We start from the raw sequence: 24,262 nt of genomic DNA, 5'->3' as shown, positions 1-24,262 counted from the left end.
TTGAAGCAACTTAAACTTTCTCCTGCTGGTGGTTGCATGGCCCCACCAGTATCTTCACTTGAAAGGCCTTGTATGATTCCGCTTTTGGTTGCATGGCCCCACCAGTATCTTCACTTGGAAAGGCCTTGTATGATTCCATTAAGTACTACCCCAATGCATTCCATTCCCTGGTCACACCATGAGAGGAACGCAGGACTATACGACAAGGAGCAAAATCCTTCCCCCAATACCTGGTCTGTACCAGGATTGACAGGGACACTTTTTTGGCCACAAAGACTTTATCTTTTGTTGGAACACATTGAGGACAAATATGGACAAGTTGCAGCCATCTCTAGGATGAAGAGCGGTTCCCTCCTGATTCAAATGTCATCTCCTACCCAGTCGCAGGTACTGCTTTCTTATGAATTTTGATTGTCTAGCTCGACATCAGTCTCAATATGGTCCAGGGCATCATCTTCCATCATGATCTTCTGCAATCTGATGATGAGCTGCAGGCCAATTTAGAACGACAGGGTGTGTACTTCATCCGGTGCGTCCGTAGGAGACCAAGGGAAAACAGAGTTGCTACTAGGTCCTTCATCTTGGCCTTTGAGAAGGTCAAGGTGATGGTCTACCAGTATGATGTGAAGCCCTATATTCCTCCTCCTTTAAGATGCTTCAGGTGTATGAAGTTCAGACATGTCATCCTGTTGCAATGCCACCTCTGTCTGCAGGGATTGTGTACATCCTCTCCACACGAACGTTACTTGTGCCCCTCCGCCCATCTGTGTAAACTACGGAGAGCTTCACTCTCCCTTCCCACCAGATTGCTCCATTTTTAAGCATGGAAAGCAAGGCCAGGAGTATAAGACACTGGACAAACTCGCATATCAAGAGGTCAGTAAAAAGTGTGTGTGTTAATCCCATACACATGACATAATCTTTCACTACAGCTGCAACATCATCGCTTTCTCTGTCAACGGTGCTTTCCTCTGTTGCGCCTCTTACAGGGAGCCCCCCAGCCAGGTGGGAGCCCTTCTGGTGCTTCGTGCTTCCACCAAAACCGCTTGGGGAGAATTGGCTCCACACCTGCTAGAGACTCTGGTCCCCATCCCCCAGCCAGAGGTGTCTCAACCTCCTTCGGCTTCCCTAGCTGGGAAGAGATCCCTCAGGACTCTTCCTTCCATGGTTCTTGCTGGTCCACAGCCAAACGTCAGCCTGTGGCTGAAGGAACCACAGGCTGCTGGAAACCTCCTCAGTCCTCATCTTCTAAGGAGGAGGAGGACAAGAAGGATAAAAAGGTGTCCTCTAAGGTGAAGGTAACTCCGGGGCCCCCCACACTACTGGACTCTGCATGTACTATTCCTGTGTCCTAGTTGGAGATCCCAGTTGACTCCTGAGACATTAGATCTCCCCAGGCAGTGTGCCGCAGAACCTATGTCAGTGGATCCCTGACGTCTCAGTCGGTAACAGCACATGACCCTGGGCCATAAGCTGCCACCTGCCTGAGGAAAATTAAGGAGACCACAACCCAATGGCAGTATTCCCTGCATGATTCTTGCAAGGAATCCACCATCTTCTGTAGACTCCACATTGGCCACACTTGGTGTACCCATGACCACATTCTCAGATGTGAGGATCCTTCTTACTGGCAATTTGAAGCCCACCTGATAGTGGCGCACTTAGTCATAGACTGCCTTAATGTGGCTGCTTTAAGGTGGCATCTTAATCTTCCTGGCACTCTACCTCTGGTGCTAGCAGATGACACCAACTTGACTGATATGATGTCACATTTTTCGCTTGAAGGTGGCTTCTATTTATCCCAGTACAGTAGGGCTTTTTGGCCTCATTGACCACGTGAGGGGTTGGCGGGGCACTCCTGCCCCCCTCCCCAAAATGACCAGTGGTAGCCCATGCTGGTTGACCAAACCTGGCCTCTACACTTTCCACCTTTGTATACTCATATCGTTTCTTTTTCATTTCTTGGTTTTAATGCTCTGTCTTGACTGATCTTCTAACGATTTGTCTGTGCTCTCTTTTTTCTTGGCTTTTATAATGCTTTTTATTGTGTTTTTATATTAAAAAACAAAGATGAGGTGACTTACCGAACAAAAGCGCTGGCAGGTCGATAGACACACAAACAAACACAAACATACACACAAAATTCAAGCTTTCGCAACAGACTGTTGCCTCATCAGGAAAGAGGGAAGGAGAGGGGAAGACGAAAGGAAGTGGGTTTTAAGGGAGAGGGTAAGGAGTCATTCCAATCCCGGGAGCGGATATATAATTTTCCCCACGTGGAATGTTTCCTTCCATTATATTTTTATTGTGTTTGTTACACTTAGGCTTTCCAGAGTTTGTCATTCGCCTCCTTCCTTTGACAACTACTCCTAGTTTACCACTTAATGGATAAAGGGAATGATGACCTTGCAGTTTAGTCCCTTTCACCAAACCAACCAACTGACCAAAAACAACAACAGCAACAACTACAAGGTAACATAGCATTGTCGAATGAAACAGGTCCATTGGACATAGGCAAACACGTTTGCTTCCTGGACAAACTTCACTGTGCGTGGTGTTAATTGGCTGTCTTTTATGGCTCCACCTCGGCAATAGTGCATTTTCAACATATGGTTGCTTGGAAAATTTCATTTGATTTGACTTCCCACGCCACTACCTTGCATACAAAATTTCCAACATTCCAAACATTGGACAAGTTGAATGAATCTCTTATGTAAGGCCCCTAACTTATGAGTCTTTTCCCCATATCTGACTGTAATAAAATGATTTTCTTCCAGACATCTTGGATTGGTCTCATTCACAACAGTAAGAATATGGTGTGTTTCTTCCCCATAAAATGGAGCGATTGAGAAATAGCATCTGTGTTGCAGTGAGGAATCAGGAATTCTACAATAAGGTTCCACTATAATATCGTTTGAGTATTTCATTCGAGCATGTGTACAACTCAAAACTTATTCAGCAGCTATGTTAATTTTTGTTGGTAACTTTTTACATCACAAGATTTTCATTAAGTTACTATATCTTTTAAAATTTGTGGAAGATGTCCAGAATCATCCACAAATGCTTTTATTTTATCATCATAAAGGTTTTGAGGCCACTGTTCCTACCTTCATGTAGCTACTTTGTTTCTTATGTAGCAACAGTATACATGGTGTGTTGTCTTGTCTTGTGCTGTGTCAGAAATAGTTACATTTTTAAATTTAAAGTTTGAAGATTTTTGAACAATTTAAATAAATTGAAAAACTGTTGTGTATGCTATGTATGTGATGTTAAACCATGTCTCATTAACTTCTTCAGTTTTCTGATAATTAACATCATGTCATATGTGTACCATGGACTTTAGTTTTTTAATCAATCTAAGCCATCCAGTCAGAAGTGGGACCATCTGTTTTGATACTTCTCCCACAGCACAGCAGCAGATAATGTGGTACTGAAGACATGCACTGTATGTATGTATATCAAGTATATGATGAGTGAGCGGATTAAGGACAAAACGATTCACTGTAGTTTAATAACAAAATTTGGCAAATGCTGAGGAAGTAGACTGGTACTATGTAAAATGCTAAGTGGGTTGAAGGCTTCTATCTGGTTACTTATCGAACAGTCATATATGGCAGTAGAAGACAGAAAAAGAGCTAAAGAAATACATTTAGGGGGATCGTACAAACATATCACCGTTTGACTTGCCACGCAGACTCCCTTATGGAGGAAATAATAATAGGTATCCTTCAAGTAGAGAAGCAACTGAAATAATTGAAACATATAAGTTTCCAGGTGCAGATAGAATCCCAATTCAGTTTTAGGGGGTATTCTGCGGCATTGACCTCTTACTCATCTTACATTTATTGTGAATCTCTCACTCGGTGCAAACTCACAAGATAACTGGAAATAAAGTGCAAGTGACTCCTGTGTATAAGAAGGTAAAAGAACTGACCTGCAAAATTACAGACCATAATGCTTAACATTGGTTTGCTGCATAATTTGGAGCATATTCTGAGTTTGAATATAATAAATTTCGTTGAGACAGAAAACCTTCTGTCCACAAAATAACATCGCTCATGTGAAACTCAGCTTGCCTTTTACTTGTATAATGCCCTGTGAATCATGTATGAAGGGCAGCAGTCCATATTCCTAGATTTTTGGAAAGCATTGACACAGTGCCCCATTACAGATAGTTAACATAAGTTCGAGCATACAGAGTACAATCCCAGATATGTGCATGGCTCAAATTCTTCTTAAGTAAAAGAATCCAGTACACTGTCCTCAACAGCAAGTGTTCATCAGAGGCAAGGGTATCATCAGGGGTGCTCCAGGGAATTGTGATATGATCGATTTTTTTCTTTGTGTTCATAAGTGATCTGGCTGACAGAATGAGCAGCAATCTGTGGCTGTTTGCTGATGACACTGGTGTATGGGAAGGTGGCAGTTGTTATAAGATTGTATACCCGGGCCGGTGAAACTTGTCACTTGACAGCTTGCGTGTAGTTGGTTATACTGCGATTGTGAGGTTGCAATTGCTGCCACAGCATATGCCCACAACTCCGAAGTACGTTTTGTAGATGTAAGCTACAATCAATTTTTATACGTGAGTGAAACAGAGTAGGTACGTTTTTCTAACAATGGAGAGAACGACGACGGAGACTAAGCATTTGATAGTATACGAAGCTTGTAAATAAAAACACCCGTAGTTTATGACGTTATCTATGAACAGTCGTTCTGAATTGTTACTGTAATAGCTGAATGTAAAACTTCGTATAATAATGTAAACCTAAACATACCAAAGAACACACTATCCACACTCATAGAAAGAAATGAAGCAAAACACGCTTAGCCTACCCGATTGCAGAGAGAAAGAATTAATTCTGCATAGATTTACACTCACCAATTTACGATGTAAATGGCGCAATTCCATCCAGTTCTCCTTCACTATCATCAGAACCGGCGCCAAAGCTGTTGTCTTCGTGTCATCATCATCATCATCATCATCATCGTCATCATCATGAGAAATCATTAATTGTTCATTTTCATTTACAATGTCATCTATAGCCTGTACTTCTCTTATGAGTTTAGCAACATGGTCTACTTTTTTTCCTCCATGACTTAGCATCTACAGCAGTAAGACCTTCATGTACCAATCTTTCCACTTCTGTTATAGTAAAAGTCTTGTTGTTACTTCTAATGTACACCTTGACTTCACTTGAAGCCGGCAACATGGCATCGATGCAGGAACCGGCTTTTGTTCGGTGCTGTTATTGTTCAGAAGACGCAGCGCCTCGTGTTCCTCACTTGTTTGTCAGTTGTATTGCCAGCTTCATGGTGCTTGGGGAGTGACCTTGAAGTGTAATGTTTCAGTGGCCCGGGTTTAGAAGGGTACAAGATGACTTAGAAAAATTTCTGCATGGTGTGATAAATGGGAGCTAGTTCTAAATGCAGAGCAGTGTAAGTTAATGCAGGTGAGTAGGAAAAAAATCCCGTGTAGTTTGAATACAGCATTAATAGTGTGCTGCTTAGCACAGCCACAATGATTAAATGTCTGGGTGTAACGTTGCAAGGCAATATGAAATGGAATATGCATATTAGGATGGTTGTAGGCAAAGCGAATGGCTGACCATTCGTGAGTGGTTGGTGTCCCCACCAGGTTAGATAAAATTTGGAGGTGGGCTGCTAGATTTGTTACTGGTAAGTTTGATCAACACATGAGCACTATGGAGATGCATTGTGAACTCTAATGGCAATTCCTGGAGGGAAGACAATTTTCTTTTTGTGAAACGTTATTGGAAAAATTTAGAGATCTGGCATTTGAAGCTGACTGTAGAATGGTTCTAGTGCCGCAAATCTACATTTCGTCAGAAGACCACAAAGATAAGATGAGAGAGATTAAGGCTTGTACAGAGGCATACAGGCAGTTTTTTTCTCTTGCTCTGTCTGTGAATGGAACAGGAAAGGAAATGACTAGTAATGGTACTAAGTACCTGTTGCCATACTGTGGCTTGTGGAATATGTATGTAGATGTATACCTTTGTGCATGAGCGTAGTTGGGAATCAATTATCGTAATATAACATTTCAAAAGCATTTGTGGCTCTTTGCAGTCTTCTCCAGTAATCTCTAATTGAGTAACAGCCATGGAGTTTACTGAGATCTTGTAATTTAAAAGTGATCATTATTGTATCATCCGTAGTCCTGAAGTTGTTTTGTGCAATGCTTAATTAAACTCTATAAATTTTTATACAATTATAACACTGTATGTTTGAAATGGCAATGTGAAGCCCATGTTTTCAATCATACAGATGCTTTTTATGCTGATGCTATTACGAAAAGTTTCAAGAACCAACTGTAAGTATTGTGTCTAGGAATATACAAAAAATTCCTACATGTCACTTCAATTGGAATTGTAAAGACAAGATTAGACTTTCTTCGCACAGTTTGTCTTTGAAAAATTTGTTGTTACATAATATTATTATAGACTGCACTTCATATTATTCTCAGTTAATTTGAACCCCACACTCCCTCTTTGTAACTGCATTAATGTTATGGTAATAAGTACTCTGATACTTATTTCACATTAATATGACTGTATAGGATATTTCTATAGTAACATCTTCGAAAATCGTTCAAGACTCAAACTTAAGAGACTTTGAAACACTGGGTGATCAACCAAATGGGGAATATTGTAAAATATTCAGGAAAGGCATAACCTTTGCAAAACAGAGCCTAAATTTTAAGACATCTTATAAAACATTAAAGACAGTCCTAAGGTCATAATATGTTCTTATTATAAAAATGCTTGTGACTCCATAAGGAAGGCATACACGTTGTGGTATAGTAGAGTAATTGAAAGTGGACTAGAACACAAGAGATTTGACCAAACAAACAGTGACAAACCTCATTAAACCTTAAAATTCCTAGACTAAGTATCTAGATATTTTGTTATTAAAACTGGAGTGAGACAAGGCGGCAGACTAGCTTCCACATTGTACATTCTTCTACTGGAAGAGCAAATCACAACTTGAGAAAATAAATTGAAAGGCATAACATTGGGCAGATTCATTTGTGTTGCTTGCCCGTGACAGTTTTCCTTCACCCCTAATGTTTCTGACTATGTTTCACCATATTCATTGGACTTCAGTTTATTTGTCTGCCGAACAAAAATTTTTGGACTTGTGGTCATTGTATTCAGAAAGTGCTAACAAAATATATGCCTTAATTGCACATGCTACTCCCACTCTTCTGCCACACAACTGTCAATGCAGAACTATTTGGTATTTGCAAATGGTATGGATTTCTCTAAAGTACTCTGCTTTGTATGGAACAAAATTTTTTAATGCCTAAAATTAAATGATTTGGTTTGGGTTATTTTGTTCTTTTTAAAGGGTATTTAACTATTGCTACTGTTTCTTCTTAATTTGTACTGTCAAGTTTTCTATATTAATTATGTTTTCATTTATTACTGGTGTGTTGTAATTGATTACGAAAAATGTGCCTGTGTTTTAGCTGAAATGAAATGAGATGGGCTTCCTAGGTGTTGAGAGTGTGAGAGGTGCTTGTAACTTACAGAATGAATCTTTCACGTTGCAGCTAAATGTGCACTCTTTTGAAACTTTGTGGCAAATGAAAACTGTATGCAACTATCCCAGCACCTGCCAGGAAATTTCAAAATGGGCTACATTATACTGCAGTGTTATTAATCCTGGAAACAATCCCCCAGACTGTTGCTAACCCATTTCTCTGGAATATCCTTTGTTGTGGGACTGTGAGATCCAAAAGATATGCAAGAGAATTTTTGTGAATTTTCAAAACAGATCACACTCAGCTGTAAGGTGAAATATTAATTCAGGAGGAAATAATTCACAAACTGTTTCTAAGCCACTTATCCATTGTACCCTTTCTTCTGCAAGTACTAGTTCAGCAAGGTGTGCAGGAAATCTTCTAAGGAGTGTGTGAAGTGGATGAGACTGGACAATTGAAATTCTTTAGAAGTGCCCATCCAGTCACAGTGTGGAAGACTCATTATGGAGTTAAGATACACGTTAACAGGGAGAAATAGCTGATTCGATGCCAAACTACAAATACAAAAATCTGGAATTTAATCTCGTCAGACCAAGGATATTATCTGTATTCTGTTGCATCATTCACCTTTGGGGATGATTTCTTAATGTGAAAAATGTTGACATGCTCCGTGGGTCGGAGCATGTGTTAAACAGCAGATCCTTCAGTAAGTGGCTGGGTAAATCAGTTCAAAGGTCAAGGAAAGACAAGGGTGTACTACCTGCTAAAGGACTGTCCCTATTAAATCACTGAGGTGTTTGAACTTAGCTTCAGGAGACAATCCCCTAGGCTGCGTGACTAAACAATTTCTACACAGTATCACTACTTCCAGGACTGCTAGCCCTGCGAGGTATGCAGGAGGTCATCTGTAAAGTTTGGAAGGCTGAAGAGAGGCACTAGTGGAAATAAATCTGTAACTACAGATCGTTAGTCATGCCTGGATAGCTTAGTTGGTAGAGCATGTGTCCATGAAATTTGAGGGTTCTGGGTTTGAGTGTGGGACTGGCAGATAGTCTTAATGTCAGATTAACACACACACTCTGCTGCTCAGTGAAAATTCATTCTGCTATAAGCTGCTTGTGCAGATGAACATGAATTGGCCTAGGTCACTACCTTGGAAAAAAAAGAAAAAAAAGAGACTGCTACTTCTTCAGCTGTTATTAAAAATGGAAGTCACACTATTGGAAGTATTTTTTTTCTATTAGGCCCTATTGAGGAGGAAGTCAGCTCAAGTCCAGCAGCTGGTGACTGCGAGAGCGACACGGAGGAGACTGGCAGCGGCAGCCCCCACCCCCGTGAGGCGGCAGCAGAAGAGGAGAGCCTGAACACGCCACGGACTTCCCACTCCGTGGATGAGGAGTCGACCCCAGCCCCAGGAGAGGTGCCGCTAAAGCAGAGGCTTCGCAGTGCGCGGAACCGCATCTCAGATGGCTCATTGCCCACTCCATCTACCCCCTCTGCACATGGAAGTCTTAGCTTGAGATTGGCTGCTGAGAGTCCTGAAAATGGTAAGTAGGAAAGACCATCTTCTGTTTATCAGAGCAACGTTGCCACACAAACATGGACAGTGCTGCAATACTATTGAACAAGGAGCTGCAGTATGTAAAGTGACTGGATTTACTTTCAGGAGAAGGATTTAAATCGCAATCCAGACATCCAGATTTAGGTTTCCTGAAGTGTCTCTGAATTACATATGGCTAACAACTTATTCATTCCTATGAAAAATTCCTCAGCTGATTTTGTGCTCTATCTTACTCCAATCCAAGTTTGTAGTTTGTCACTAGTTTCTCATGATCAAAGGGTTAGTTAGCTACAAGTTCCTTAGATCATTTGAGTGATTCTTCTTTTGAAATGATGTGGAATGAGTCAGTTTACAGTATATGTCTACATGCTTAGTGTTAACATTAATGAACATATTATTTTGTTTATCCTACTCACGCAGCTACACTTGAAAACACAGTATCACATTTGTGTCAGAGAAACAAAAAATTAATTGCAGAAAGACACTTCTTACATCATTACAGAGATTTCATTTCAAAGGTTTATTAGGCTTATCAGACATTTGAAGGACTGGCATAAGGTACTGCAAGTGTGTGTTCACATTTTTCCTCCAGTGTGATGACAGTGCCAGAAGGGAAATTGTTTTGCTTATTACAGTGATGAAATATGAGTTTGTTGTTCAAGTAAGACACGGATTTAGTCTCCACCCCATCAAAGGGAGAGCTTGTCACAAACTAACTCATCCCATGTGCTCTGACTACTGAGACATTTAGGAGAACAAGGTTATTAAATGTTTTAGACAGGAGTAAAAGCAGCAGTGTCTGATAAGAACCAAGATGAGCACTTAATGTTTGCATACAAGTTGAGGAACCGTACCAAATTATAGCATTTTATCTCTTGTCTATTCCCATTTTTATGGCAATTCAGAGTCCGGAAGTTTTGTTGTTTTAAATATGTTTCTTTTTATTAGGTTGCTTTATTGTCTGTCTGTATGGTACAAATTTTGCAGTTGATTTTTTTAAACTAACTTTCTGAGAACTGGATGACAATGGAATAATAGAATCATCTTCCTCAGATTGGAAGCTCCTCGTGACGCTTTTCCGCATGTGCAACTTAAGTTTTGGGTTGTTTTGAAATCTGTTTTATGCAAAACGTAAGAGAGATTTCAAGAAAACCCAAATGCAACAATAACTCACTTTCTTTTCTTCTCATGTATGGCAGAAGGTGCTTTGTGTTTGTGTACCACTGCCATTTCCCCCTTTTTTACTGTTACAGTTGCGAATGGTTCACGGGAAAAACAATCTATGGTAAGCCACCATGAGATCTCAGATCTCTTAGGAGGAAGCTGTATATTGGTTGGATTCAGGTGGAGAGAAACTGCAATAAACCTCAAATTTACCCGATGTCTCTGTTATAATCTCAGCAAAATGTTTGAAATTGATTGAAAAATTCAGACATGCAAGACTAAAAGGCAGAAAATAATTATTTGGATAAAAATCCGTTTTTAATGTACCATGTTTTTAAATTGGACTGGAAAGTTGAAAATAATTTCTCCTACCTACAGATAGTTTCATAAACCCGTACTGGTAGTCTTGAAAATCCGCGATTATGAATTTTTGATAACTATGAAAATATTTGTAAGATTCATAACGGAAAATGTGGGGCGCATGCAGTACATTATTGATATGTGGATAGTTCACCTTGTTACTATTATCTGTTGCAAGCACTCCACATTTTACGTTATAAATTTTACAAGTATTTTCATTGTTAAAAGTACACAATCACACATTTTCAGGACTATATGTATGGGGTTCAGAATCTGTATGAGTCTAGGAGAAATTATTTTAATCTTCTAGTCTGAGTAAAAAATGTGGTATATTAAAAATTGATTTTGATTTAAATGATTACTAACATTGTGATGGTACAAAATTACTCTTGCTGTTATTTTGAAAATAAATACATTCTTTTTGTCACCCAAACATTGTGAAATTTAGACATTGTATACTGTATGGTATAAGGATTGTAAAACAAAATACTTTATCCCATTATGTAAAACCAAAGTATGCGATTTTTTTCTGCAATTCTTATATTATAAAGACAATTTCTAATTGTACATGGTTTGAATGATAAATAAAAAATAGTAACTCATTTTTAAAATATTAGCAAACATGTTATCACAATATTAAAAATGACCAAACTTCCAAAATTTGAAGTGCCATAAAATGAAAATGGCGGGAGATAAAATGTCAAAATTTGTCATGGTTACTTACTTGCATAGGAAGAACAAATAAACCAAGTTTCATCCAAATACGAGATAGTAGGTAAGAAAGTGTTTTCTTCCTGTGTGAGTTGACATGTAATGACCAAGTTGTCATTTCTGAAATTATTGAGAGTGTAGGATACTACTGGTGGCAAATTGTAGCGTGTGGTATGATTGATCTCCCTCAGGATACACCGCCTTAATGAAACACTGTTGGTGTGGGCGAGGGGGTTTGTGTGATCCCATGAAGTGGAGGGCTATATCGGCAGTAGTGTAACTACCAGCAGGGCCTCCCAAGCCGGACAGGTCTCCATAGAGGATCCAGACAAAGTGTGTCTCACAACGTCTCGTCTAGTGTCCTGTCCTGTCCTATTCTATTCTATCCCATCCCATCCCATCCCATCCCATCCCATCCCATCCCATCCCATCCCATCCCATCCTATACACTCACTCCCTTTCCTCTTTCTCCCTGTGATTGTGTTGCAGCGGACATAGTCCCCTAATGTGGACAGCGTAAGATCCTTGGAAACCAGACATCATTGATGCACATAGGCCTTACTGCGAAGGGATGGATAGCATTCTGTAGTCGTGGTGAAGACAAGCTATCTACATCTAAGTCCCTGAAATACATCTCAGTCCCTGAAATAAAACCTTGGCAGGTGTCCAGGCCATGAGATGGCAGCCCCACCAGGACCAGGACACTCGGGGGCTGTGGGCTGATAACCCGTACCACCAAGAAACACATATCACAGAAACTTAAAGGAAAAACAAACGGATGGAACTTCCTTTGGCGTGAAAAGGAAAACCTACATTGGTTTTTGGAATGTAAGGACGACGAGAGAGGCAGGGAGGCTGAGACAGATTGAAAAAGAGATGGAGAACTATTGACTAGATATATTGGGACTGAGTGAAATAAGGTGACCAGAATCTGGGGAATTCCAAAAACACTGGAATGGAATCCCCAGGGAACAAGGAAGAGAGGAAGACCTAGGAGCACATGGAAGAGGACAGTGGAAGGAGAAGCAGAGTGAGTTGGCAAGACCTGGGCAGAATTGAGGCAAATGGCCAAAGACAGAGACGGATGGTGAGCTCTCCTGGATGCCCTACGTCCCCATAGGGGCCAAAGGAATTAAGTGAAGTGAAGGTATGATCTACTGCCTTTTGAAAAGCTTTGGAATAAAAAAACACTAAATTTACTTAGGGGAGAACAGCAGTTCAAATCACCATTCTCCTAGTGTTGCATTCCATTTAGGTAAATGACTTTCCCCACTCCCTATTAATGACAAGGAAAGATTATTTTGATAAAATAGTAATGTAGGGTTAGGTAGGGAATAAGTCGTGAAACATATATACTGTGCGAGTTGTTTTATTTCATGTTTGTGCAGAGTTGGAGAGATGTGCAAATTGAGTAATCAGCAAGGCGCAAGGGCGATTAAATGTCTTCACATGCTGTGGGCAGGACCTTTTATGTTTTGATGTTGCGGCTTGGCAGTGCCTTGACTGTCAAGAAGCAGACACCCTCTTGAAGAATGTAAACAGCAATGAACAAATTAGCACACTGGACTCGCATTCGGAGGATGATGGTTCGCACTCGCGTCCTACCATCCTGATTTAGGTTTTCCATTATTTCCCTAAATCACTTAAGGCAAATGCCAGAACAGGCATGGCCGATTTCCTCCTCTGTCCTTTCCCAATCTGAGCTCATGTTCTGTCTCTAAAGACCACGTTGCCAACGAGATGTTAAACACTAATCTCCCCCTCCTCCCTCCAGCAACTAACAAAGGAAGCTCTAAAATGAAATATTCCTTCCTTCTTGTCGAGCCTTCAAGGTGGATGTTATATTTAATTTTTATTGTACCTGCTCCAAGTTACAAAGTAATTGTTATCTGTACACTGAAACAAAACCATATAGTCAATGATGAAATGTTGACATCATTTCGTAATTAGAGTAGATAATGTTTTTCTTCCACCAATGACAGCTGCAAAGGAGAAGAGTTCAAGTCTTTCCAGGGTTAAGCGCAGTTCTACGGAGATACTGCTTTGCAGGACTTCACATAAAGAAGATAATTAATAGTGACTGAGTTACCTTAAATTTAATTTACACACAATATGTCGGGTGGCAGATTTCAAGGTGAATTTCAAGGTGGTTTTGGGAAGGGCAGATCATGCTCTGAACAAATGTTTAATCTGAAGACAATCATTCACCACAAATTACTTAATTATTTGAGAGCATTTAAGTGACTTTTAAACCGCGATAGTCATGATTCAGCTGTGGGCGAGTGATCTAAAGAATAGATTGGCAATTTGTTAACTCAGATTCAGTTCCTGCACGTACCAAATTATTTTTTCCATTTTGTTTTACTCCTCCCAGTGTTAAACTATGATATAAAATTTAAATATATTTGGACTATTCAATTTATGTACATAAAATTAGTATATTGAATTCAGTTACGGTAAGTACGGTAAGTCAAAAGGCTACAGGCCACAATGTTGTAGTACATTGTAATAATTTTGCAAGAGCCACCACTGCCTGTTACAATCCAACTTGCAGTACCTCTCAGTAATGTTCACCTACACAGGCAAAACTCGTCAGCTTCACAAATCCAGATTATAGGATTCCAGTCTTTCAAACAATTTAGAGATTTTTACATGAAATAATATCAACAATCAAAATTCAATGCATTTATAAATCTGGAATACAAACCACCAAGCAGACAGCAGAAAACACTTCCATAAAATCAATCATGGAAAAAAAATGCATTCAGATTGTCTTATTGTTACTTTAATATCACTTTTATTCAACTTATAGTATTCTGTACTGTCATTAATTGTTACATTCAGCAACTGTCTGAAAAATTATTGCTGAATAATTTGGTTTCATTAATTGGCAGGTTAGATATTCATGAACAACACTTGGTTATATTACAGTAGTAAAGGTACGGGATCGTAGTCTAGATAACAATGATTGAAGTTAACTGAAAGATCAAGGTCTTAAATTTTACATGAATAACTTTCTTACAATGATTGAAGTTAACTGCAAGTTTAAGGTCTTGGTACATGAACAGCTTTCGTATCCACTTTTCTCAGTGATATTCACTTAGTGTACCTTATGAAAATTCTAAGCTAAACTGTTGTGAACAGCATACAGGTTGTTATTGATGTTGAGAGGATGGTGTCGACATCTGTGACAACATTTGTTCCAGTCATTATCAAACAACTTTGGTTAATAGCAGATAAATTACGTGCAGGCTTTTGAGCTTAATTCATCTGCCCACTTACATTTCCCCCACTGTGTCCCATAAAATATGACTTGGCCTCACATTGATCAACTTCTTATCTTGCTCAAGCTACACACATCTACTTTATATTGTGGCTAGTACTGGAGTTCTGAGCATTCACTCTGACATAACTAAGCAATACCGAGATGCGTTGCTACCATCACAGTATACTGTCTGATAAAAATAAAAATACGTAACTTTCCCTAATATTTCTTAACTGTCGTGACCCAATGTAATAATAATTTACACAAAATTACAAAGATTGTTAAATATTGTGTTACAAAATATTTAACAAATATCGAAAACATGTTTTATTCTCAGATAATATTTTGATGTTATAGAGAAATAAAATAGCTTGGTACAAGGTTATTTGCTGCTTAAGAAAACGCTGGAAAAAAAGTGATGTTGCATGTGCCCATTTCACTGATCTACCCTGAAAAGGACATACGCAGTGAAATGACCAAAAAAATGTGTAGTGCTCTCCACTCGTATGTCTCTGTTTGTGTAAATTATTTTTAATAAAAGTAAAAAGTTAAGTATAGCTTAGATACTGTATAGTAACAACATTATGAAACATTGGAAATGTTCTTCAGCCTATATAAGTGTAACATACTGTAATAAGAACATATAGTCTGCCAATGCTGGGGTGACAACAGTAGAAATCACGTGCTTTTGAGGTGAAGAACTTGTTTAGCCATGTTCAGAGTGCATTTTCATCCTGAAGGGAAGTTCCTTGATGGTTGTTCAATAGAGAGCGGAAAAATTTGAAAATATGAGGGTGCAAGATTAGGTGAAATAAGGACAAGGAATGACTTCCCAACCCAGTTCCTGCATTGTGTTTTTTGTCAGTCTAGCAGAATGCCGGCTGGCATTGTCATGAAGTAGCATTACTTGTCACAGTCTTGCTGGTCGTTGTTCTTGGATTATGACATCTCCATTGTTGACAATATATGTCAACAATGATGATTACATCTTGGGGAAGCAATTCATGGTGCACTGCACTATCACTGTTCCACCAGATGTATAACATTATCTTTTGTGGATGCATGCAGATCTTTGTTTGGGCTCAACCATTCCTTTCTTTCCCTTTGTTAGCATAAAGACACTATTTACCATCACCAGTAACAACACAATTTAGGAATGGTCGAAATTGTTCATAAGCCAGTTGCTGGTGAGCAAGCTTAGATGCACGTATGGCCATCTGATGGTTTTTGTGATTTTGGCTTGGAGCATGCGGTATCCGTACACCCAATTTTTGAGCATTCTGCATTGCATGCAAATGTCACACGATGGTTGAATGATCGCAGTTCATCAGATTTGCCAGTTCTCAAGTACTCTTATGTGTTGTATCATTGTGAATAAATGCATTTAAACTATCTTCATTAAACCCCGAAGGTCTTTCTGAACCTTGGGAGTCACTAATGTCAAAGCAATCCTCCTTAAAACGGGAGAAAGATTTTCTTGGCGTGCTCTATCCGATGGCATTATCCTATTATGTTTCTGGCTGTCTCCACTGCTGTCACCACGCTATTGAACTCAAACAGCAGAATATGTCAGAAATGTTCAGATTTCTCCACTTGGCACTCAATTTTATAGTGTCCACAGCCCCATTCACTATCTCCAAATCATGAAATGTTAATATGTAAACTCAAATAACAACAATGAACTACAAATAAAAAATGATAATTGATAAACAAACCCATAGTGGCTAGAATACCAAAATGCAAAACAAAAACGCTACAACCTTATGCACCAACCTAATAACTTCTGACTACAGTGTGACAGTCAAAGTTACTTTGAAATTATTTATGCAGTAGTTAAACTACAAGGCGAATATACTTGTTTCAACTCACAAAAAACATATTTGTAATCACAGAAATGGATTCAAAATAAATGATTATTATTTTCGTGGGGAAAAAACTGTGCCCTCAGTAAACGTCTGCATAGTAACACTTTTGTGTGTACATGAGCCAGTCACATCTCAGTCCAGTCATTGCATTGTTGCCGCTTCCACTTTGGCATGTCTCTAATTATTGTTTGTTCATGCGGATCCATTGCTCGAATGTCTTTCCACATTTGACGCATTCGAATCCCTTATACTTACACCTCCTTTTCTTCCAACGACACCATCTTGTTTTTGAAATTAATCCTGTGGTTTATTCTACACTGTCCATATTTTCTGCAAAACAGATGCGTATAACTTGTACAACCAGTCTAATTGCACCGAAAACCATTTCACACACAAATTCTGTTAGTAATTTCCTATAGTTAAAAGACTAGTTAAAACATTTCTTGTATTGTATTGTACAGTGAAAATGTTTTCATAAATTTATTTTATCTTTGTTTGGGTTTGTAGATGGATTAGATCATTGCTCCTCTTTGAAGAATAACTTCTACTCAATTAGAAGAAAAAGAAAAAAAAATGTAGTTGACTATGTAGCTCAAAATAACTCATTAATCATCAACAAAAATAAAGAATTTTTTTAAATATAATGTAATTCGACAGATACAAAATCTAGTTGCCAAGCGGTGGCAGGAGAACACATGTGTAAAGGTATTTAAATTCACAAGCTTCAGAGCTAGTGGCTCATCCTTCTGGCAGAAGGGTTGAAGACGGGTGAAGAAAAAGAACTGGTGAGGTTTAGGAAATGGGGAGAGTTTGGAAAAGGTGCCCAAAACCCGGGGTCAGGGTAGGCTTATCGGATGGCATGTGAAGGAAAGCATCATCACATTTATATATATTATCCTAACATGTATCATTAATCTAATCAGTTCTTCGTTGATGTAGTTTTAAATCCGCAATAGCACATATGCCAAATTATCTGCCAGAAGTTGGATACACAAGACGGTAAGCATATGGGGCGTGCTGATAATTCTGAAAGGTGCATGATATCTTGTTAACTTCACCTAATTTCTCACGGGTTTATGTGAGGACAAGATTGTGGTAACATGTTCATACCTGTTCGTCCTTCCACACATTTTCCCGCATTTGTTTTCTCTTTATTGCAATGCAGTCCTGGCCAGTAATATTTTTGCTGATCTGAAACCAGTAGGCCCACACATTAGGGAATTAATTATACCTTTGAATTCCTCAACATACCTGCCCCACATCCAGTGATTATGGTGGAAATATGTGTGACAAAATCTTCCTAGCTCACAAATTTTCCCTCAACAGGGTTCACGGCTGTATGGTAAGCTGAGGTGTGAATCACAATAGTCCCTTTATTAAACATTCCTTCAGCCCACATTTTCGACTTAAATTGTACCCCATTATCAGTAAGAATAGCTTTTGGTTTCCCAATATGCACCAAAGAATCATTGGTCAGTTTGCTAAAGGGTATAGAGTACGGTTTTATAAACTTCGAAAGTGTCTCAACTGCATGAAGTGGACCTGAGGTGTAGGGACACTTCAGTGCAGGGTTGTGGTGGCAGGTCATGGTGAGGGAGGCTGTTGGCAGCTTGGGCAATCAGCATCAAAAGCCAAGAAATTTCATTGCTACTCACTCAACTACACTCTTAGTGTCTTGGAGCAGGCAGTGGCCACTTCCCCTCGCAGCATGTGGTGAGGACTTTATGCAGCGGCATGCATCCCAGTTAGCATGACACGGGCATTTGCAAATGGAGCCAGTGGTATGGAAGACTGCTGACTTTCCGAAAGAGGTGCCAGCCTCGGGTGGTGGATGTTCACTTACAAGTAACAGTATGTGACACCTAGCACCCACTCCAGCACAGAATCATGCTGACTGTATTACTCTGGTGTTGTTAAGCTGCCCTCCAGCGCAGGGGTCAGGTCACTGTGGAAGTAGGCCAGGAGGCAGCCTGTTGGAGGAGAAGCATCAAGTCCATGGATGATGGTGTGTTGTTGGAGGCCCAAAGCCGTGGTATTGCATACCGTCTTGTATTGCTGGGTCACCTGGCAAAGCCCTCTCATCCCCATGGGCACTGCGGGACTGCCCATCCTTCTTCTAAAATTAATGTTATTTACACTGCCTTGCAGCCCAAAAATATGCGGCTCAGTGGTGTGAAAATGGCTTTGCTCATCCTGCAAGAGCTCCGTTTTACCGTTGTGTTGCAATATTGTGGTGCTTGGCCTAGTGTGCTTTGTGATGTATAAACAGCTCCGTTGCTGCAGCCAGCATGCTGACACTTAAGTGCCTGCTGGCTATCTTTTAACTGCTGTGGCTGAACTGCTAGTTTCTGCAGTAACACCCAGAAAATAGTGGCAGTGCTGCATTACCTCCATCTTCTGGAAGATCTGGTTACAGCCCTAGACTGTTTTGCAACATAACTTAGCATGCTTGGATTGCAGTGTGCAATATTTACAATTTTGTCTTCTAAAGTACTAGGGGGTTTGAAGCACAAGATTCAGGTGCTGTTAGTTTACTTTACAGGTGTAGCATTCTACCCCATGTGTAAATAAGGTTCATTATCATCCTAAGTCTTCTGTTACAACTAGTAGACTAAATTTTCTGCTCTCACTTGCAACAGGCAGGCAGATCCTAATAACATTTTTCAACACAACTTACTACTGCTACCATTACCTTGGACTCTCCCTACATGTTGCTTAATCTTAACCATGGGCCGCTTGCCCTGTGCACTAGTGCTTTGCAATGTTTTGAATACTAGGGATACATTCCTTAACACTGCTCATTTTAAATATCCGTGCACACAACAATGTTGACTCTCTTCATTTCCATTTCCTGTCAATCATACAGGATTGGGGATCCAGTCCACTAGGATCTGCACTACTAGGGAAGGAGTAAGGGAGGAAGGTGTCACTTGGATGGGCGGCTCTCTGCATCAGATAGATGAAGGCTGCACAAAACAGAGTGAGAGCTACTAAGGTACTGGATATTCTGATGTCCAAGATCATGACCATACAACATTGTTTCTCCCTATATTGCATCATATTATGTAGCATCTGCTCTGCTGAAATGTACTGTTCTTGGGTCTCTATGAGCTGATGTAAGGTGAGGATTAGGTCTTGCCCAAGGTATTACTAGGAAAGGTCAAATTTTGTGCTGAGAACACTCCCATCAGTTTCTCTGGTCAGTATAGCTGTGGCTGTGTTATGTTCAATGTGGTGACTCCTGTATCAGTGGCTGACAGCTGGAATGTTGATCCCATTGTGTCACAAGCTGTTCCATTAATCAATAATCAACTAGGGTACAGTTCCAGTCTCTTCCCTCCTGAGAACCTACCCTGCGTGTAGCAATTCGCCGCCACCACTGAGATGTTGTACACAGAATAGTTAGAGTGCTTCAATATTAGTAAGATTTCTTATAATCTGACCTGTCCAAATTTCACATTCAGATTTCATGCATTTTTTCGGTGCTTGCGTGAAAGGTTGTGTAATATCTGCAGACCCCTTCACAAATTTCCTATAATTATTGGACAATTCTAAAAACTATTATAGCTCATTGCTCATTTTAGCAACTGGAAAATCTTCAGCTGTTTGTACCAACCCCGGTCTGTCTTTACTCCATCTTTTCTAAATGTACCCTAAGTACTGTACTTCCTACTAGGCAAAAGACACTTCTCTGTACTTAATGTAAGATGTGTGCCTCATAATCTTTTAAAAACTGCTCTTATCTGCAGTATAGGCTCACTCATATCGCTCCCTCATATTTCTTGAGGACACAATTATATCATCAAGGTACACCAAACATTGACAAGGTTTCAGTCTTTCCGTTACCCTGTCAAGCAGTCAGTGAAATGTTGCTCGTACATTCTCCAGTCCAAATTATGTCCCTGGTATTGATAACGACCACAGGGGACTGAATGTGAAGTCTTCCTCCAGTCCGTTGGAACCATTTATAACTGATAGTATGTGCTCCTTAAATCTGTGCTAGAGAAGTACCAGCAATGCCCCGAGTTATCGATAGTCTCCGTGATATTGGGAATGGGGTATCCGTCGGTTACCATCTTACTATTAAGCTGTCAGTAGTCACAGCAGAATCTATATTTCCCAGAACTGTCTGCTGACTTTACGGGCGTGACCACAGCAGCTGCCCCCACATGGATTAGTGTTCTCCTCTATTATTTCATCAGCTAGCTGGGGTTAATGAAATCCTCCATAATTGGTGTTAAATGCTGAGGTACACAATACAGTTTATGATGTACTGGTACTGGCAGCATCACCGGCACCTTGTGTCCTATTGGAATTTGGTGCTGTGTTATGGATGATACCAGTAATGGACTCCAAGGATAAAATAAATTGTCAAACTCTACTATACCCTGTGTCACCTAGCATGGCGCATCCGCACATAGAGACGGAGCGGAAAAAAAGTGTGAGGAGATGAGAACTGCGCATGCGCGGTAGCAGAGAGCAAGCAAATAAACTCCAGTTGCCGAACTGCATTGCTGCGGACAACAGTGAGGCTCATTTGCCTATTTACATTGTATTATATGTTCAAATCTATGAGGGGGACAATTGGTATTAAAACCAATTTTGATCAGTCGCCATGAGAGAAATATTAATTCATGCCCTGACGATGTTGCGTCCACTGCTCCCCGGATTTACTCTGCGTGACGTCGGGAAGTGAGAACAGCTGACACAGCTTTATGAAAACGTGAAGTACAATTTTTCTCAAAATGACAATTGTATAATGACAAAGTAATTGAAACTGCTTGCAATAATTACCATTTATTGCAATTTGAACTGCATTATAAGTAAAAATTTAATATACAACAAAATTAACTTCAGGCACAAACTGAAATCATTATATTTGCTTGACAACTGCTTCTGCTCAATAGAATTTTTAAAAATGTGTAAGGTGTGTGTGTGTGTGTGTGTGTGTGTGTGTGTGTGTGTGTGTGTTTGACTATAGTTAAGTGTAATCGCTGCGTGCAAAAAAGAATTAGTGGTAGAAAAGATTATTGTAAAAATGCTCAGTAAGTTGTCATATTTTTCGTTGTTAATGGACATTATGAGTGTAAAATAACATGTTCGATATTACAGTGAGAGACCGCATTTATAATCCATTGAACAAGCAAACAATTAACTGCCATATACAAATAACTCCAGGGAATCTGACCAATAACATCAGAAACCACCAATATCTCAGCAAGTAACAGTTACTGTCATTTTTGGGTCTTATCCAGTTTGTGCCTGGAAAATGACAAGGGTTTACAACGTGGTGGGAGGAGCTTAACTTCTCCTTGGGCAATATGTTGAACATTATAGTCTACATAATTAAAAGGATACAAAGTCCTAATCAAAAAGGCTAGGAAGTTCTCATTATTATGTATGCAATTGATATGTTGACAGCACATTTTTTAAAATCATGAGTCTTTAAAACTAAGAAATATTATTACTTTGTTCCAAAATCTGCATCATAATACCATCATCACTTCTATTTGAGTCTGTTCCAGAACAATGTGATTGTAAATTTATGATGATAATTCAAGGCTTGTGTTCATCATCACTTCCCTGCAAATTCTTCTTTCTGAAGCTTTTCAGCATGCCACACAGACGTGCCCACGCTACAGGTGGGATGTTGTCTGTTACCTCATTGTGCATTGCCTCATGCTCAAGTGATTCACTGTATGTTATCTTGAATGTTTTGTTTTTTTCTTCCACTCAGCCTTAAAGTACTTTGCCCAAATTCATTCCATAAGGCTACAATGACAATGACACATGGGTAAATGCAAAACTCTCTGATCCCATTCACGTGCAAGGAAGTCAAGTTTGTACATTCTGTCACATGACTTGTATAAATTAACGAGCTGCAGGAGATGGGCAAGAGTCTGTTTTATACGGTGCTTAATATTTTTATTTTTAAGCCAGGGAAAAATATCTGCTTTTCTTGTGTTTGTACTTGATGTTTCTTCTATAACAGTTGAATTATAACTGGCAATGACTGACTCCGAAGCAAGGTATGACAAGAATTATGAATCACTTCATGGAACTAACAGTGTTCATTGCCGAATGGTAATCACTGCTGTTTTTCTTACACGTAAATACAAGTTTATTCTCAGAAAGAAAACCAGAAGAAGAGTCATCATGCAGAATAATTATCTGAGAACCTATCCCTATGAGAACTTTAAAACTGCCAGTACCATCACTCATTTTCCAGCAGATCTTCTTGGAATGATTCTAATTGACCCTTGTTTTCTCAAGGTAATACGCTTTTGAACTACCTCCTCCTCTTGTATTGTCAGTCTTTATATGGGATGTAGATCGTGCTGCACCTAAGTCACTTCTGTGAACTAAAAACTCTCTTCATAACATATCTGGAACCAACATCTTTTAAAATTATTTACCTTGATGAAGCGCTTACCATCGAAGCTTGCATAACTGTAACACGTTTTTGTTATGTCGGGCATTCATCATTAACACGGAGCACTTTTAAAACATTGTTTTCAAAACCATCCATTCGTGTTACAGGTTCCTTGTGATTTCAGTGCTTTCCAGGTGACACGAAACCAACTGTTTCTACGGTTCCTACATATCTGGCACTTTCGTTTGCATTTTCTTGTGTTTTCCAGTGTCAAGAGTAGGAGACCCGCTTTTAAATTCATGTTTGAAGAAGTTACAAATGCGGTAAATAATCCCCCTCGTCTGTTTGTGAAGCACTTCACATTTATTGCTGTCACTTGACTTTTCTTTTAACCACGTTTACAAGATATACATTCACAGCTATACTACTGCAAGGGGGGGGGGGGGGGAATTGATAGGGAATGAATAATTTGGTTGTCACGAAGTACGGCAACAGTGCAGCATGTAGGAACGAGATTCTCGCTCTCTAGCTGTAACTCTCTGCTAGCCGCTCAGACTGAGAATGAATATTATTGGCTGCTAGTGGAGGGGATGCGCAGAACGGCTGAAAATTTGGCTGCCTTCTCACATGATGCAAACTTTAGCTATCCACACTGTCTTATCCTTCCAGATTCTCTGCCTTCGTACATAGTTCAGTTTTAATGGTGGCCTGCAACTGATCGTGATCCACATCCAAAATGCTCCAGTCCTCCCCCTCCAGGACGTCCAAATTTGCATTGGTACCTAACGGTCTCTCTAGTAGTTTTCTACCATTTTACTGTTCTCTCTCTCTCCCTCTCTCTCTCTCTCTCTCTCTCTCTCTCTCTCTCTCTCTCTATCCTGTACTTGTACAATGCTACTTCTTATAGAATAATGTGATGTATCCAGTACATTGTTATTGTCTAGTGGCTGTATTATATACAACATATCGACAGGTAGCTCAGGTTCTACACTCACCAAAAGTGACTTCCCAGTGCCCTCTGGCACAATATCGTGCGAATCAAGCTTTAATGTTTTGTACACAGTTTAATTGATTCATCCACACTGCCTCTCACAGTTCGTATTATACTACTTTCTGCCTCTGTGTATTGATGGTAGGCAATGAAAACCTCTTAACTCCATCTGTCTGTGAAACCCCCATAATTCCCATAATCAGTAATTCCACTATCAAAGAGAGAGTTCAAAGTGCATGGATTTTTGTAGTCTGTTCAATAACTAGGCTTCTACTATACAGGGTGATTCAAAAAGAATACCACAACTTTAGGAATTTAAAACTCTGCAACGACAAAAGGCAGAGCTAAGCACTATCTGTTGGCGAATTAAGGGAGCTATAAAGTTTCATTTAGTTGTACATTTGTTCACTTGAGGCGCTGTTGACTAGGCGTCAGCGTCAGTTGATGCTAAGATGGCGACCGCTC

The 24,262-nt window shown here is 39.7% G+C and overlaps 1 protein-coding gene across 1 annotated transcript in view; it reads left to right on the top strand.

Moving 5' to 3' along the window:
• Nucleotides 1-24,262, top strand: part of LOC126455806 (protein NPAT-like) — a 122,936-nt gene that overhangs the window by 65,068 nt on the left and 33,606 nt on the right. The window contains exon 8 of the mRNA XM_050091570.1: nt 8,752-9,054. Within this exon, the coding sequence (XP_049947527.1) occupies nt 8,752-9,054 (303 nt within the window). The remainder of the gene's footprint in view (nt 1-8,751; nt 9,055-24,262) is intronic.

This window comes from Schistocerca serialis, chromosome 1 (genome assembly GCF_023864345.2).
Source record: "Schistocerca serialis cubense isolate TAMUIC-IGC-003099 chromosome 1, iqSchSeri2.2, whole genome shotgun sequence".
Classification (NCBI taxonomy): domain Eukaryota; kingdom Metazoa; phylum Arthropoda; class Insecta; order Orthoptera; family Acrididae; genus Schistocerca; species Schistocerca serialis.
This window is presented reverse-complemented; position numbering and strand designations above follow the sequence as displayed.